Genomic DNA, 18,402 nt, shown 5'->3' with positions numbered 1-18,402 from the left:
TACGTGATATCATAACGCATTGTGTCACCTAAAAGCGCGCGCTTTCAAAATTAGTTTTTTATAGGTTTCAGTTTGTAAAATTAAAAAAATTGACACGGGAAAAGAAAGATAACATGTTTTTGCACATTATTCTTTAAAAAAATGATTAGTTTACTGCTTATTTAATTTTAAATGCTGTCTAAAAAAACTGTATATAAATACACAAAAACAAAATTTTTCGCGGCAATTAAAATGCGAACTCCCCGCTGTTTTAAAAAAAATCGCTTGGGTACTCGTTAATCTACCTTCGTGTTCGGTATATATATACTGACTGTTAAAATTTTACATTTGAAGAAAGGCGGACAAAGTTGTCATTAATCAGCTACTTACGTAAAATGTATATAATTTTGTTTACCTATAGAATTGCAAATTAACAAGTTTTAAACGCCTATAATATATTTAAAGAACAACTCGGCAACCACTTGAATTTAACGGCAAATTTTACTAAATATCTACAATGAAAACTAAAAAAAATGTAAAATTAAGGATCTCCTAAAAACGTTTAAATCTAAGCTTCTTTCTTATATCTGACATAAGCATAATAACATATTTATTTTTATCCTGGATGATATAGCAATTTGATTTGGAGCGAAAACATAACAAAAGGGTTTTAAATTGATGACATTCAGGCTCTTATTATTACCCAATATTGTCAAAAAGTTGGCTAATTAAAGTTCTGTGTGTAAATAATTATGCAATATAAAAAATAGCCTTAGAAAATACATTAAAATTTATTGCCATATAAGGTTTCGTTAACGCGGAATATACTTAATAAAAACACCTTTATCCATTATCCAGCTATTTTTTGTCCAATACAAAACGTAAAACTTGAGAACTGTTAAAAAAACGTCTTAAAATATAACATATTCCTAATGATCGGTATTAGCATATTAACTTTTTTTAAAGCTGGATAACAACGCAACTTAATTTGAGACAAAAACAACAAAAAAGTTGTGATTTAATGACATTTTTTAACTTTATACAGCGGGTTGGTAAAAAGTTTTCCAAGCACAAGTTTTGTATGTAACTTATACGGTGTACAAAATACCTAAACGTTTTAACCTCACGAGGTTACGTCACTGGATTCCAGAATATTGTTATCCAATCAAAACAAGGGCTATTTAGGTTTTCGTTCAAAAAATGTAAATTCAATTAAGCACAAGAATTAAAGTTTACGTCGTTACCAACCAAGCAGCCTATAGAGTCAGTCAATAATTACACAACCATTTACAACAAACCAATTATTAAAATTGCACTGCTTCCATATTTTAAACAACAACCGTTGTTAACTCAGCACTTCAAATCACCAAAAATATTGCCTTAAAACAAACATAGACTTTGCTCACGTTATCGTTATTAGTTCTGCTTATCAGTTTATTCACCCACAGGTCGGGTATAACGTACACTGACTGTTGAAATAATCAAACAAATTAAAATTCACCTAAAGTTGAGAGACAAACAAAGTTGTTATTATTACGCTATACTCACTTAATTTTTTATCGATACAAATGAAAAGAGAATTAATCTCACTTAAGACTGTTTTTAAGGTCTTGTTAACGCAGATTTTATTTTACGGGGATGCCTTTAATTAAATGTACAACTTTTCGGTCAGACAGCGAAAAATTTTGTATTTGGTTTAACCCTATAGTAAAACCTTTTACTTAACAACCTTCTAAACGAAATTTCGAACATTTAGTAAGTATTATCAAAACCATATTAACAGCGTAATGTAATTGTTTGAGACATCTTCATAATAAACCAAACATTAAATTCAGCAAAACTAATGCTACCTTTCACATAAATTACTACGAAAATTATAAAAATTTAAAATAAGAGGTCGGTAGAAAACTCAACCTACTGTAAATTTTAATACGATTTTGGTGCATTTTTTGAATAAACTTAATATGTAAAATTAAAAAAACATAATTACCAAAACAATATTACTTGCAATGCACTTTAAATGGTTGTTAAAATTAAAATGAACTTTTACCTTGTTATGCCAGCAAACCAGATTATGAAAAATAAAACAAAGTAACGCCAGAACCAGATTATGAAAAAAACAAAGTTACGCCAGAACCTGATTATGAATACCATTCATTTAGTATAACTACAAAAATTTTATAACACGTAAACCAACAAACTAAAATCATGTGCTTAAATAAAAATAACATTGAAACTTCTATAAAACTTAATAAAAAATTCGGCAATAATTTAAATTTAACCAAATAGTTTATCGAACGTCTACGAAAATAACTAAAACGTAAAACTTGAGAGTTGAACAGAAAGTGTTTAAATTTACCATATTCCAATATGCGACATAAGCCTAATGGGATCTATTTTTGGGCCAGATTATAAAGCACCTTAATTTGAGACAAAAATATAACAAAAAGTTGTGATTCAATAACACTTACAATCTTACTTTAACCCGTGGCTCGTCAAAAATTGGTAACACAAGTTTTTGCGTAAATTATATGATAAAAAAAATAGACATAAAAGAAACATTAAAATTATTGTTAGAGTCAGTCTTGTTAACGTGAATTTAACTTTATGGATTTACCGCTCTTAGTTATTCGGCGATCCGCTATTTGGTCGGTTGGAAAATCGGTTGGACTATTCAGGTTTTTGTTCAAAAAATGTAAATTCAATTAAAAACAAGAATTAAAGTTTACGTCGTTACCAACCAAGCAGCCTATAGAGTTATTAATAAATACAAAGTCACTCACAACAAACCAATTATTAAAATTGCACTGCTCCCATATTTTAAACAGAAACCGTTGTTAACTCAGCACTTCAAATCACCAAAAATATTGCCTTAAACCAAACGTAGACTTTGCTCACGTTATCGTTATTAGTTCTGCTAATCAGTTTATTCACACACAGGTTGGGTATAACGTACACTGACTGTTAAAATAATTAAACAAATAATATTCATTTGTATAACCACCAAATACAAAAAATGAAGTGTGATTAGTTTTCTTAGTTAATCGTTTAAATACCTTATGAAACGAAGCTTATCTTCCAACGAAGCTTATCTCCTGCTTTAAAGCGGTTAATGGGTCCTTCTTTTTAGGCTATGATGCCACCGGTTTCCGATCATATAGTAAAAACCTTACTTTTCGTGCCATCTCTAGTATTTCCTTACTTACTAATCTACTAAACCTAATTTCTTACAATAAGTTAATACTATTAAAACCATATTAAAAGCGTAAAGTAATCGTTTGTAGCAAAATTATCTGCAATACTAAATGTTAAATTTCGCAAAATTAAAAATATATTTTACATGGTTAGTACCTGAACTATAAAAATTTTCTATTTAAAAAAGAAGTCGCAAAAAACTTAATTTGCTGAAGATTTGAATAAGATTTCATTGCATTGCTTTAAGATAAAAGCATAATTAACCAAACAATATTACTTGCATTGCTTTAAGATAAAAAGATATTTAACCAAACAATATTACTTGCATTGTTTTAAAATGATTGTTGGAATTAAAATTAATTTTTTGAACGCCATGTTATTGAACGTTCGTCGCATTTAAACATAGTTTATTTACCTTGTTATATAATTGTAACCAAAGTGACACAAGAACTAGATTATAAAAAAAAAATATCTAAATTTTTTCAAAATTTTTTTTTCTCCTTTAAAATATCTAAATTTTTTTACGTTACCGTAGTAGCAATAATTCTACATTCTATATATCATATTAGCGTTGCAAAACAATGTTAATATCGACCAAAACGCTAATAGTTATTCCGTTAAGTCGCACTAATAATAATACTCTGTACTATCGGTTAATGTTATAAAATTAATTTTATAAACCCTATCCTTTTACTAGGATAACTAACTAGTTTTCAACATAGCATAACTACTGGTTTAATTACTTTTTGCACATCGACCAAATTATATTAGGTTAAATATTTTTTGAAGTCGGTCACAAAACATCAGAAATGCTATCGCTACACAATGTACTAAACCTCAGATAACTTAAACTGTAATTTTAAATGGTTGAAAATTCTTGTGCAGCGTAACTCGTATAGATTGACCGCTACTGGTACAACTCAACCTTAGTGAAAAGTTTAAACTTCAAATTAATATTTAACTAAATGATGACGTAGTCATTTTATATCGGCCCTTAACAGTATTTTTAGTTTGTAATTTTTTTATGCTTCTATTTTTAGTTTGTAGTTTTTTTATGCTTCTATTTTTAGTTTGTAGTTTTTTTATGCCAAATTTGTGACGTCATAATTAACGTCCAAATATTTTAGCTTCTTTAGTGTCTGTTAGCCAGAAATTAGTAATTTATCGTTTTTAACCCACAGGGGCTGAAAATCTTATTGGGGTTCAACCTTGAACTTAATTTACCCCCTTGAAGGTCGTAAGAAAACTTTAAGACATTTATGGCAACAAAATTAAAACTTTTTAAACTTATTTCTAATTCAGTTAAACTGTTCATTTTCAGAACTAATATTTCACAGGACCAAAAAATATTCAATTAAGTAAGAAAAAATATAAGGTGTATAACCGTAAATAATTTTCTGAAACATACATTTCACCAAAAACCAGATGCATGAAAACCCATATTATTTTCTATTAACTTTTACCCAAATCCTACCAAATAAATAAAAATTTTGGAAATAAAGTCTCCAGTGGGTTTAGTTAGAAAAAGGGGGGTAACTTTTATACCCGACAGGGGGTTACTTTACTATTGGGGTGAAACCATTGAATAAACCACTCTTTTGCATTAATTGGTCACAAGGTCGACTTCACAGCCTAAATATAAAAGAATCTTTTATAACCCCAGCCCAATCTTTAGTTGTATAAGTTATTTAACTTATACTAACACAGAAAGTCAACTAATATCTAAATTCAAAAATTTTATGCAACTTCAATGGTAACGAACTTAAAAAAGGCAAAAAAAGTGTCTACTAGAGTAAGTTAGGGTATGAAAAAGTGCTTACCTACTACCCCCTCTATTCATGCTAGGACAAAAGTGATGACAACTTGTAGATTGTTGCATCCTTCTTATTTGTGCCTGGCTCAGTTGTATAGGTTAACATTAATCTAAACAAAGTTACAAAATTAAACCAGGATATATCTAAACATTATTTCATAAATCTGGCTTACGTTTAGGTATTTAATTTAAACATTTGTATATGCTATTAAAAATTTAGTTAAATGACATATTATTGCGGTTCTGACACCCCTGTTGTAGTAATGTAAATAATACAATAAACAAATCTAATTTTCAAAAACACTCAAAAACCAACCTGTTTTCATCTGTAATGTTGACAGCTTGTGTCCTGATGGAATAAGCATGACCACCTTACAACAGACATGCAGCTGCATTGTCAGGACATTGAGATAAATAAGTATAAAGTTCCGAGGGGAATTCATTGTGGATATTTCGACAAACATTTATGTAAATGTCATCACGTGATGTCTCTGATGGGGTCGTAGGGTCAACGATGTGGTAATACCCTTCCTAAAGTTAAAGATAACTTGAATTAAATAATAATATTTAATATAGGATTATATACGCTAATATCTCCATGACTTTATTTTTTTAAATTTTGAAAGTCAATTTAAAAGATAACTTTTAAACCAAAATTTTAAACCTGATTGCCAGAGTTTCAAAATTTCTTCCTGTTAAGTTTGTGACTGTTACATTTAACTTGGGCCTGAGCATCTGTAATTATAGAAAAATGTGTAAATTAAACATTATATATATATATAGTACCATAGTGATATTAAAGTAAAACTGACATACATTAACAAATAAAGAGACACTTAAAAGTTACCAAAGTTGTTCCACAGTCAAAAGTGATGCTGCTCCGATAAAAACTCGACTGAGAACATTTCTTTGTCGTGTTAAACTCGAGATAAAACCAACAGAATTAACCGAGTCATAATTTATACTTGGTGAAAAGCTAGAAAAGGTTTTACTGTAAAAATCAAGTTTTAAGTTTTCACATATTAGTAAAGGTAACAATTTAAACGATGTAATAAATTATATAGTAAAGCTATTAAAAAACCTTAAAAATTGGGTATTTTTGTAAAATAATATAAAAATATTAAATTAATAAAATATGAGATTTTTAAAATAGACACTCATTGTTATTTTATTCTGGTTAGAGAGTTTAAAACATTTATTTATTTAAACCTGTCTCAACAATTACACTAAACCTTAAAATTTAAAAAGCAAATCACAAATAATTTTTTTTTTTTTTTTTTTTGTATATATCTTTATCCTCGATGTGGGAAAGTCGAATGCGCGACTTAAACATAGAGTAACATCAGTTACTCCGACCCAGTCTCGAGTTGCCTGTGGCAGTTTGAAATATTATAGAGATTATAATTGCCCAATAATTATGCTGCTGATTAAGTGCTGGCTCAGCAGGAGTTCATACCGTTTATAGCGCCTTACTCAAGGGCGCTACAGTTTGAGATCAGTGGGGATTGAACCCACGACCTCATGGTAGTGTAGCAAGAGTTCTTATCACTACACCACGCTGCCGGTGAAATTTAAAACAATAAACCAACCCTTTCCATGATTTTGAGTCAAACAAATTGAACTTCCGTCACAGCCATCCACATGCTGCAAACCATCACAAATATTGATTAAATAAACTTCTTTTATTCCTGAGTCTGTGTTGTAATGTGTCTCCCATGTTCTGTTTAATAATTCCATCATTAATTTTACACAAAACTAAATATTTAGGTAACTTTTGTTGCAATAACTCAGTCTTAAGTTGTGGAGTTTTCGAATACTTTTGGGGTAATGTTATTATCTGAGCATTAATATTTTAATAATTTTGTTTTGGCAAAAATTGTATACAAAAAATGATTCAATTCAATACATAATCCAACTTGCGAACGCCAAGATTTAAACTTAAAACATCATAGTGTTTAAGCATGACAAAATTTATGCAAAAAATGAAATCAAAAACTACAATATTTAAACCTAAATAGGTTGTGAGGTGTTTTATATTGTAGTTGTTTTTGCAACTTAAGAATGTGTGCAACTGTGCACAGCCTAATTCAATCTTTCCTGTTTCTGTGCACACAGCTTATTTTAAGTGCTTACTAACAGTGCCACTAGTTGGTAGAAGTGAGGTAAAAACAATATAGTTCTGTTTGAAAAAACTGAAGGTCGTGGGTTCGATTCTCACTGCTCTCATGCTGTAACACCTTTGTGTAAGGCCCTGCAAACAATATAAACAGTCATCTCCTAATCAGCAGGGTAATTATTGGGCAATTATAATTAATAAAATCCCAAATTGCCAAAGGCAACTCGAGACTGGGTAAAAATATATACAAAAAAATATAAAAAACATCACAAAATTTGCAAAATAATAAAAAGAGTAAAAAAATAGTTAAAAGGTTTTGAAAAAACTTGTTACCTTAAATGTTTTATTTATAGATTATAAATTTCCTAAAAATAATTTTAACAAACCTGAGTGAAGTTGGTTTCGAGTCCATTAATTTTAATAAAACCTGTTTTTAAATGTCAGGTTCTATTTCTTTATACAGTTTACAGTATGCTTTATTATGTCACTGTAGCAATTTAGTTGATTAAGATAATTTAATGATTTTTTTATATATATAAACCCTAATATTCCTAAAAGAAAAAAAAACATAATTAAAACAAATTACAATTTAATAAGTTTAAGATTAACAGACTATAAAAAACACAATGATGTTAACTAAAACATAGGTATAACTTATGTAACTTTATGAATTATAATTTGTTTTACAAATATACTGTTTTAAAGCACAAATCTGCACACGATTAAAATACTAAAAAAAAGAAACATCATTATTTAAAAAAGGTTTAATAAACGATTACTTTTAGTTTAGCTTAATTTTAACAACAAACTTTAAAATAAATGGCATTGCCTCACATTTTCCAATCCAATTTTGACAATACATGATTATTTTGTGATGCTGGCTAATTTGTTGGTAGATCGTAAGTGAATTTCGAAAATCAGATAATGCTTCTTCATATTGACCCAGCTGATATTTGCTTTTTCCAATCCAATGATGAAGATTAGCAAAACCCCTGCTATTAGTTGGATTGTCATCAATTCATTGGTGGATTTCAAGTGAAGTTTGGAAATCAGATAATGCTTCTTTTTATTGACCGAGTTCATATTTACACAATCCAATCCAATAATGACAATCAGCAATTTCCTTCTCCGAGTTATTAGTAAACTCAGTTTTGCATATTTCCTGGTTCCACCATTTAATAGCAAAAGTATAAAAACCTAAAATACAACATATCGCTGGAACCAAAAATATTCCAGGTTTTTCTATTTCATCAAGGTCGAACAAATTTTCTTGAAATTGATGAATTGTTAAAAAATATTCAACAAGGTTTTTTATTCCAACCGTTTTATTTATAAATTTACTTTTTATTTTTAATTGTTGAACAGAATCGTCTTGTGATTTCTTATCCATGTAAACTCTTAATCTTGTCTCACATGCAACAGCAATGGCAAATTTAAGATCGCAACCAACTTCTTTAGTAAATTTATTATCTTGAACAAGACCTTCTAGAATGTCAAAGCAACAAGATTCTTTTATGTCATGCATTTTACCGATTGCTGAAACAAATAAAGTTGAACTTCTGTAAATCATTCTTTTTATATTAAAGTTTTTGCAATTCTGCAAGTTATTTAATTGAGTTAAAACATTAAAATTTTTTTTATTTTTATCGATTTGTTCTTTAACTGATGATTGATATTTCTTTACCTTTAATAAAGACATTTCTTTATCAGCGTTTTCTTGAAATTGTTGATATAATTGATAACTGCCAGCAACAAAACATGATGTTATCAACATATCAGCCAAATGGTAACCATTCTTAATATCCTCATCTAACCCAATAAAACTTGCCATTTTGCTTACAGTTTGAATTAGTTCAAGTGTAAATGGTTTGTTTTCTGTTTCAACTTGTCTTCCTAGTGGAGATTTGCAAGCATGTGGCATCATTCCATCAAAGGAAATGCCCAAAGGTGTAACAGCATCGTAAAAGTTAAATTTAGTTGGATCTCCACAATTTGAACTTGGAATATTAACAGCAGGAAGAATAGTTTCTCCAAGATTAATCAAAATAACTTGAAATATTACAGCAAACCACCTGAAGTATTCCTTTACTGCTTTGGCAACTTTTTTAAGATAATTTAATATATCATTTTCCAAAACTATAATGTTTTCAAAATCAGAATAAGGAGTTATTTCCCTTCGTGAAAGTGATCCAAGTCCCACTAAAGCATATTCACATGGGGGATTTCCCATTATTTCTTCACAAAACCCAGCAAGACGTTTCATAATCTTTGTATATTCTTCACTTATTATATTCTGCAGGTTTCTTATAGCTTCAACTTTTTCACTTTTAAGTTTTGTGAATTCCTCGTTAGATATGTCTTCAGGAATCTGAGGAATGGTTTTAAGTATATCATTAACCTTGTTTCTCATTTCTACAACATCTTTAGCAATTATTTTTGAATAATAAATCAAATCTGCTTCTTGGTTTACTGGATTTGCAACTTTAAGTAATTTTGAATTAACTTGATTTTGTCAGCCTGTTGAAAACCTTCAGTTTTGTAAATTAAACCAAGTTTATGGAAAAGTTTTGCAGATTGTTTTGGAAATTTTTCCTTTCCATTTTCGTCACAAATTCGTTTAAGTTGTTTAATAATCTCTTCTTCTGTATCCATTGTTATGTAATAAAAAAATTATTTTAACAGCTTAAACTTAAATAATACTTCAATGGACTTCCCGCAGATAGATACAAAATTTCGCAGGCCAAAAATAAATTTTGCAGGCCAAAAGCACTTGTTTTTAATTCGTTTTAAAATTACGTTTTTGAAACAAAAATTAAAAAAAAAATTAATATTCTAAAAACTAAAATATATGTTTATCGTAAAAAATGATTAAAATTTTTTTATGTATAGTACTTTTTGCAAAATTATATTTTGAATATCGGTTAAATATGGTCTTGCATTGAAGTTATACGCGGGCTTTACGCTACAGACTTCCCGCAGTTTAGTGAAAAATTTCGCAGGCCGATAGCACTTGTCTTTAATTCTTCTTAAAAATAGTTTTTAAAACATAAATCTTAAAATAAAAAATTTTCCAAAAACATAACATATCATTAACGGTAACAACTAAGGATGGGCCGAGTCGAATCCGAGTTCGAGCACTCGATCCGAGTATTAAGTTTTTTTAGGATTCGGGCTCGTTGAATATTTTTTTTGACTCGGCTACCGAATCTTACGCATGTACATTTAATTAATTGTAACAATTTGGGAGGATGGTTTTTTATTTTTTATTTTTTTGAGTTAAACTTGTCTGGACAGGTTTGCATTTGTTGCCGTAAAAACGTTTGTTTTAATTGTGCGATAATTTAGTAACCAAAAAACGCTTAATAGATGAGTGTAAATGGTGTGCTGTTTTTCATATTTGATTAAAAAGGAAATCAAAAACATCGTACGTGTGAAATTATATTATTAAATCTACCAAATGTCCAATTTTGGGCGAGGCATCGCAATGAGTGCCCTGCGCTGTTTAACACAGGCAGCGTGTTGTAGTGGTAAGAACACTTGCTACACCACACATGAGGTCGTGGGTTCAATCCCCACTGATCTCATGCTGTAGCGCCCTTGAGTACGGCGCTATAAACGGTATTAACTCCTTCTGAGTCAGCACTTAATCAGCAGCATAATTATCTGGCAATTATAATCTATAATATCTTAAACTACCACAGGCAACTCGAGACTGGGTCGAAGTAATTGATGTTACTCTATGTTTAAGTCGCGCATTTGACTTTCCCACATCGAAGATAAAGATATATACAAAAAAAAAATCGTTTTGTTCTTGCCATCCTAAATGTGTTTTATTTTAGCTTTTCAGTTCGTCCGGGGTTGTAGTTTCGCCATTGCGAAAACTACATTGTGAAATCGTTTAAAGTCGAATCATGCGGAAATGTTAACATTTTTACACGTGAATTTAGAAAAAGTAAGTTATTGCTATTGATTTAATTTCGTGTAGAGTTGTCATAAAAGAATCGGTAAAATAGGTCTGTTATATTTAAATTGCGCAGTTTACTTCGGCTTACGCTTGACATTTAAATTGATGACGACATAGCGAGTACTCGGATTCGATCGAATCTTATTTTTAATTAATTTTAATTTTGTTCCATCTCTATAACCAATTAAAACTATTATATATACTGTACTTATTGCAAAACTTTATTTCAACTATCGGCAAAATATGGTCTTGACTTTATACACGGGAATTTCGTCGCCGACTTCCCGCCGTTTTTTGCAAGCCGAATCTTCTACCTGTTAACTTTTGTTAAATGCTGCTTTTGTCAATAAAATGTCGTTAATTCAATTTTGTAACCATCGTAATATCGGTACATATATGTTTATTATCGTAGTATTTTGAAGTTCAAGCCCGTTCACACGGCGTACGCAACGTAACGTAACGTAAGATTGTGCAACCATTTAAAATGAACAGAGTTGTTCACACGTACGAAAGTTTGCGTAAGTTACGTAAGAATTCGTAAAGTTTTGTAGCCGAAGCAAAATTTACGCAAGATTTCGTAAGCGGTATACTTTTATTGTTTTTTTTTTTATTTGTTAATCCCAAGAACTCGTGAAGTTACGTAACGCAACTGCAGCGCAACGCAACGTTACCTTGTCGTGTGAACAGGCCTTTAATCGTAAAAGTTTTTAAACAAAGTTCGTAATTACCATCTGCCCGCTGTGTTTGAGCAATATGCCAGTTTTAAGCATTTTTTAAACTTACTCTTTTTAGCTGAAATATCAACTAAAATATTCACTATTGTTTTTTGTAAAAAACGGGTCGAATTTTTGTTCTTTAATTACATTTTAACGTTAACGGTTATCGATAACTTCCGTACATTCAATTTAATTTAACTTATCAACGTTAACGAAGTTACTCTGTTGTGTAACAAATTGTAAAGTTGTAAAATTACTTAAAGTTTTACCATAGTCGAAGTAAAATTTGTTTTTGCTACGCCGTGTATTTTAATTGTTTTATTGCAATCTTCCACTGTGACGTAGGAATTAAGTTTTTTTTCACTAAAAATTTAAGCAAAAAATATTCACTTTTCTACCTCCTAAAATTATTCTAAAATTATTATTTTTTTTTATCACAGTCAATAAAATAATTTTTAGTAACAATAATGGTGGAATTTCTTTTTTTAATGAAATAACAAAACCTGTCTTTCTAAACAGTTTAACTTTTTAGGTTGACATGCTAAGTATGTCGTTATTGTTGAATAAAAAATCTACGAAATTTATGTAGCTGGTAATAAATATATTTTTTCTCCTAAAATTAACATAAAAAAAATTAAATAATTACCCATTTAATACATCAAATATACTCTACATTAAAGTTACTATACAGTATACATATTATGTAAACGAACCTGTACAAAAATCAAAAGCTGATAGTTTAAGTTGTCTAACATTAAAAAATGCAATCTAGTTGTTTACACCCCTATATTAACTTCCTTGTATGCGTAAGTAAAAGAAAAAAACAAACAATAAATGAATAGAACACTCAAAAAACTTTATAATTCGCTCAGTCATTTGAGACACAAAAACTTCCTTTTATCGTTTATTTTTATGCTTTCAGGTCGAAAGTAAATTTTGCAGGCCATAAGCGCCCGTCTTTAGACAAAAATTCTAAAAAAAATAAATATTCTAGAAACTAACATATATATTTATCGTAACAACTTAAATTTTTTTTATGTATTATACTTTTTGTTAAATTTTATTTTCAATATCGGTAAAATATGGTCTTAAACTGACATTTTCCGCGGCAATTTCGTCACTGACCCTGCCGCATTTTTTTTTGGCCGAACCTTCTGGTCCCCATTTACACGACAACTAATCTAATTACGTTAAATAGCCTATTTGAACTCTTAAATCAGTTACAAATCCAAAATAAATATTAGCTACAAAATGTTTAAAACACTTAATTTGTCACATTATTATTTACTTAAGTAGATGTTCTAATATAGGGGTCTGTTGTGGGTTTGTTACCCAGTAGAGGTAACTTCATGTTGTAAACTGGGGGGACTCTACTAGGGGGTTGACCTTCAGTTAATATTTAACCCCTTGAAGGTCAACTTATAATAAAACAAAATAACAATTATTTTTAAATAAATTAAACTTTAAAATCAATTTTAATTTAACTGTTTATTTTTACAAATAATATTGCAGAAGCACATAAGATAAGTGCACAAAATAAAACCAAAAAGTTCACATTTTCCACTTTCACCAAAACTTTAAAGTTTTTAAGATAAAAGTTTCATAAAATCTAACCTAGTTTTGCTATTATTAAAGTTAGAAGATTGACTTTAACAATAAATAATTAAATTAGATAATGCTTTTCTTTTGGCCAAAAAATCAATGCGTTTACAAACTTGAAACAAAAAAAATTTAAAATTAAATAAATTCTAGAATTGTTTTAAGTTTGTTGCATTGTTCTTTTACCCTCATCCACCCCCTCTGGGTCTGTTACCCCCAGGCCTGTATCTGGGTTGGTAATTTCCACTTCCACCTAGTGGGCTCGTGTCTAAAAAAAAATTTTTAAAAATTTTTATGAATAAAATTTTTTTTACAAATGTATACAAATAAAACTAAAACTTGATTTCTTTTTACCATTTGGTCGCATCGGTTTCGCATCTTTTTTCTTTTTGAAACCTTTTGAAGTTGATTCCTCATTTAATTTCTGTTAGTTTAAAATATTGAAACATTGAAAAACGTTTTTTTTAATGAATTACTTTTAAACATAGTGTATATTAGTAGGCAATGATAATATAGTAACATAATATTATTTTTTGTATATATCTTTATCCTCGATGTGGGAAAGTCGATTGTGCGACTTAAACATAGAGTAACATGAGTTACTCCGACCCAGTATCGAGTTGCCTGTGGCAGTTTGGAATATTATAGATTATAATTGCCTGATAATTATGCTGCTGATTAAGTGCTGGCTCAGCAGGAGTTCATACCGTTTATAGTGCCTTACTCAAGGGCACTACAGCATGAGATTAGTGGAGATTGAACCCACGACTTCATGTGTGGTGTAGCAAGAGTTCTTACCACTACACCACGCTGCCTTATTTTATAAACAACCAAAATCAAGGTCAAAAATCAATCAAAAATCAATATCTAAGTATTCATAAGTTACAATTACAGTTACAGTTACAGAAAATTTGATATAACTAATATGAGTGGTAAAAACATAGTTGTGAATTAATTTTAATAAAAAGACATTTAAAAAAGAAGTTACTTGTTGAATTTGAAATTTATTAGTTGTTGAAGATCTCGTTTTTCCTGCCACCATCGCATCGTAATCATTTATCTTTGTTGATAGTTTTTGTTCGTTCATCTGAGCAAAACATTGAAATTAAAAATTGTGAAAAAAAATTATTCTGTAATTTATTAAAGTGTTATATTGGAGAGTTTTGCAATTTTGTAAGTGATGTATATAGCTCGTTAGTATGGTTGACACTGAATCATAAAATGCCTTTATAACTTTTAAAAGATGCCTGTGGTACTGACTATTTAATTTTCAAAAATACTGGAAAATGATCAATACCAAAAACCAGGTTACCATATTTTTTGTGTGACGTAGAAAGTACTAAGTAGAGTAGTGAATGTATACAAGCTAGTACTTTCTACATCATCACAAACAGGGTTTCCCTTTTCTTTTAATTAATTTTAATTTTTTTTAGTTGTTTAACTCAAAAAGTAAGTTCAGTAAAAAGTAAGTTTGTGTTCAGTGACACCAACTTTATTAGTTTTTAGGTAAAAAAAGATTGATAATATATGAAAGTTATTGTAGAATTATGTAAAAAAAAAAATAAAAAATGAAATAATTAGAAGTATAACAAAAACTCTAATAAAACAACTTGCAAATGTAAAAAATCTAAACCAAAATCTCACTTGTCTTTTTTTCTCTGCTTCTTGAGCAACCAATCGATCATAATTCTCCTGCATTTTGTTTCTAGCTTTGTCCATACTCTCCATTCTTTCATATATTTGTTCAGGAGCTGTAAAATATATTTATTTTATTAATTTTTTTAAGAAAAGAAGGCTAACTTCACACAATCTTAAACTTAAAACTTGACAATGTGCCTAAATGTTTATTTCGAATGGCAGTTTGGAGTTATTATTGATTTTAATTTACTGATAATTAAACTGCTGATTATTCCTTGCTAAGCAAGAATTCTAACTTTTTATGGCGCCTCACTCAGGGGTGCTTCAGCATGAGAGCAGTGAAGACCAAACCTAAGACTTCATGTAGCGAAGTCAAATTTTCTCACCATTACACCATGCTAAAGGCCATTATAAATGTCAAATAATTTTCCGTTGTCAGTTAAGGACTAGACAGCGGTTTAGTATAGTTACAAACTTATGCAAGGGTACACTGATATAGCATCAATAGAAATCAAACCCAGAACCTTTTAACCTTATAAAAAGCAAACAAGAACCTTAGTGTATTTTAAAAAATAAAACTTACTCATGCTGTCAGTCACATCCCGATTCTTTTTTCGTCTTTTTAAAAATTTCCTTAAAGGATCTTTAACATTCGACCACACGACCATTGCAAATATAGCCCCAAGGACAATAAACCAACCATAAGATGCAAGAAATGACATCACTAAAAATAAAAAAATTTGATGTTTATGTTTATGCAAAAGTGTTATTTTTTTTTATTTTTAATTTTTTTGTATATTAAATTATCCTCAATGTGGGAAAGTCGAATGCGCGAACTTAACAAGAGTAACATCAGTTACTCCGACCCAGTCTCAAGTTGCCTGTGGCAGTTTGGGATCATATAGATTATAATTGCTCAGTATTTATACTGCTGATTAAGTACTGACTCAGCAGGAGTTCATACCGTTTATAGCGCACGAGATCAGTGGCGATTGAACCCACGACCTCATGTGTGGTGTAGCAAGTGTTCTTACAACTACACCACGCTGCCGGTATTTAAATATTTTATTTTATAACAGATATATAACATAACAAAATAATTCATTTAAAATTAAAATATTTTAAGACCTTTTAATCTAGGTTTTAGTACCATGACATTAATTTAATATGTATTGAAAGTAATTACCAGGTTGAAACTCTTTATTAACAAACTGTGACACCCATAAATATATATACAAAAAGAAATAGATCACATGTAATAAGTGTTAATAAAATTGTATGAGTTGGGGATGGGGTTTAACACATGCTATCCATTTTTTAAATTTGATTCAGTATATTTAAGGTACCTATAAAAATGTTTTTATTTAAACCACCTGCTTTTTTTAACATTAAATTAAAATCTTACCAGAGTTCAATGCAACTCCAATAAAATAAGGATTCTTGTTTGTAATTTCGACATTCTCTTCAGGAGGACCAGCATCCAATACATCAGGTTCCTCTGCCATTTTTATAAACTTAGATTCTTAATCTAAAGACATTAAAATATTACTCTTATGAATTAATGTAGTTATTTAAAGAGGCTGCGGCATGATGTAGTGGTCAGAACACTCTTTCATCATACACAAGATCCTGGGTTTGATTCCCAGTGATCTCGTGCTGTAGCGCCCTTGAGTAAAGATTATAACTGGTATAAACTCCTGCTGAGCCAATACTTAATCAGCAGCTTATTTATCTCACAATTATAAAAAAAACTGCCACAGGCAACTAGAGACTGGGTCAGAAGAACTGATGTTACTCTATGTTTAGGTCGCGCATTCGACCTTTCTACATTAAGAATGAAGATATATACAAAAAAAGGTCTTATTCTACATCTTTTATGGAATATTTGTTTTCGATGGCAAAATTCACAGCAGATCTATTTTTTTGAATCAGTCATAAGTTTACTTTGACAGTTTAAAATATTAATTATCATATTGCCTGTTTGTCAACCTGCCCACTGGCTTTTTCTCATAGTCAAGCATTTTTCGGATCTCTATTAGTTTCGCACGCCCTACATAAACAGGGTGTGTAACCGAAATACGGCACATGTAATTAAACAAAGAGGTTGCATAAATTAAACCCTTACCCTAACCCTCACCTATTCAGTTAACCCATTAACACATCTAACTTGTAAAGCGGACTAAGTTATACTCATTAAAACATATTTCAACTAACTTTTAATGTCTGGTTGAACAATTGCCATACTTAGGTTATAACGCCTTGTTAAATTCGGCCGTGTGAAAGTAATAGAGATCCCATTGCCCATTTTTCGATATTATCTTACTAAATGAATTAGGTCAAAAGGTAAACCTAGTAGGACACACATTTTTAACAGGTTTTCAAAATGTTTTTTCTTCTATTTTTTATCCTGTCATTAAACTTTATATGTGATAGATTTTTGATAAGGCATTTATTTTTACAAAACGCTAGCCGCTAACTATCTGACTATTTGTTTAAAAATAACAGACAGTTCGGTATGCTTTCATTTACAAAACTAACATGCGAAATTCAAAATAAAAGACATACATTTTAAAAGTTTAAACCATCACTTTACAATAATTAAAACTGCCTAAAACGTAATTAATTGTCACTCAAGCTACTTTAAAATAAGGAACTTTAATTTAATACGTATTGCACCACGTACTCTTTATAAACAAAGTAAATACTTCAAAGTTTTTACTGTAAAATATGCATAGTAATGTGGTATTCGCTTCTAATACTGAAAACTTTGTGCCCAAAAACGTAATTTTCCTGGCATTAAACATTTTTATTAACTTCTTCTAGCCCTTACTGAAAAATACCCTTTAAATATCGGTAAACAACTATTTTAAAATTTGAGTTTTTGAAAACATGTCTATTTGATAAAAAGAACATCTATCCAATAAAACATATTTTTAAAGAACTTCATTTAGTTAAGCTAGGTTCCAAGGTAGTGTATTTAGCAACCTGGATTACAATTCAAGTAGATATTTACCAAACGTAGTAAACTTTAATTTGTTTAAATTAATACCGGTGTTAATAGGGTTTTAAAAATGGATTTATAACCGAAACCTTCATCTAATTCTTAACAAAAAGCCTTCCTTAAACAAGTAGGCCAAAAAGACAAATTAGACTGTCTTTGGTTCTAGGTTAAATAGAATCAAACGATTTTTACAAAATCAAAGTAAGTTCCATCAAGCCTAATGCAAAGTCATAGTCAAAGGGCCACATTAACGTAGGCAAAGATAAAAAAAGGAAGCGCCTTTCCAACGAAGCAGCAGCATGAAAGCAACCAAAATTGAAACAAGCTCTACAACTGAATGAAGAAGGGCATTTTAGGAGCTATAACTAAGCAAACTATGTT

General features: G+C 29.7%; 1 protein-coding gene across 1 annotated transcript; it reads right to left on the bottom strand.

Moving 5' to 3' along the window:
* Nucleotides 1-13,252: 13,252 nt before the first annotated feature.
* On the bottom strand, nucleotides 13,253-16,548 carry LOC145757799 (selenoprotein S-like). The gene is made up of 6 exons (XM_082572468.1): nucleotides 16,426-16,548; nucleotides 15,604-15,744; nucleotides 15,027-15,133; nucleotides 14,371-14,469; nucleotides 13,737-13,806; nucleotides 13,253-13,650 (listed from the first exon to the last, which is right to left on the bottom strand). The coding sequence occupies exons 1-6, from the start codon at nucleotides 16,523-16,525 to the stop codon at nucleotides 13,571-13,573; spliced, it is 597 nt and encodes a 198-aa protein (XP_082428594.1). The 5' UTR covers nucleotides 16,526-16,548; the 3' UTR covers nucleotides 13,253-13,570.
* Between the last annotated feature and the right edge of the window lie 1,854 nt (nucleotides 16,549-18,402).

This window comes from Corella eumyota, chromosome 1 (genome assembly GCF_963082875.1).
Source record: "Corella eumyota chromosome 1, kaCorEumy4.1, whole genome shotgun sequence".
In the NCBI taxonomy this organism is placed as follows: domain Eukaryota; kingdom Metazoa; phylum Chordata; class Ascidiacea; order Phlebobranchia; family Corellidae; genus Corella; species Corella eumyota.
Note: the sequence above shows the minus strand (reverse complement) of the source record. Positions and strands in the feature narration are given on the sequence as shown.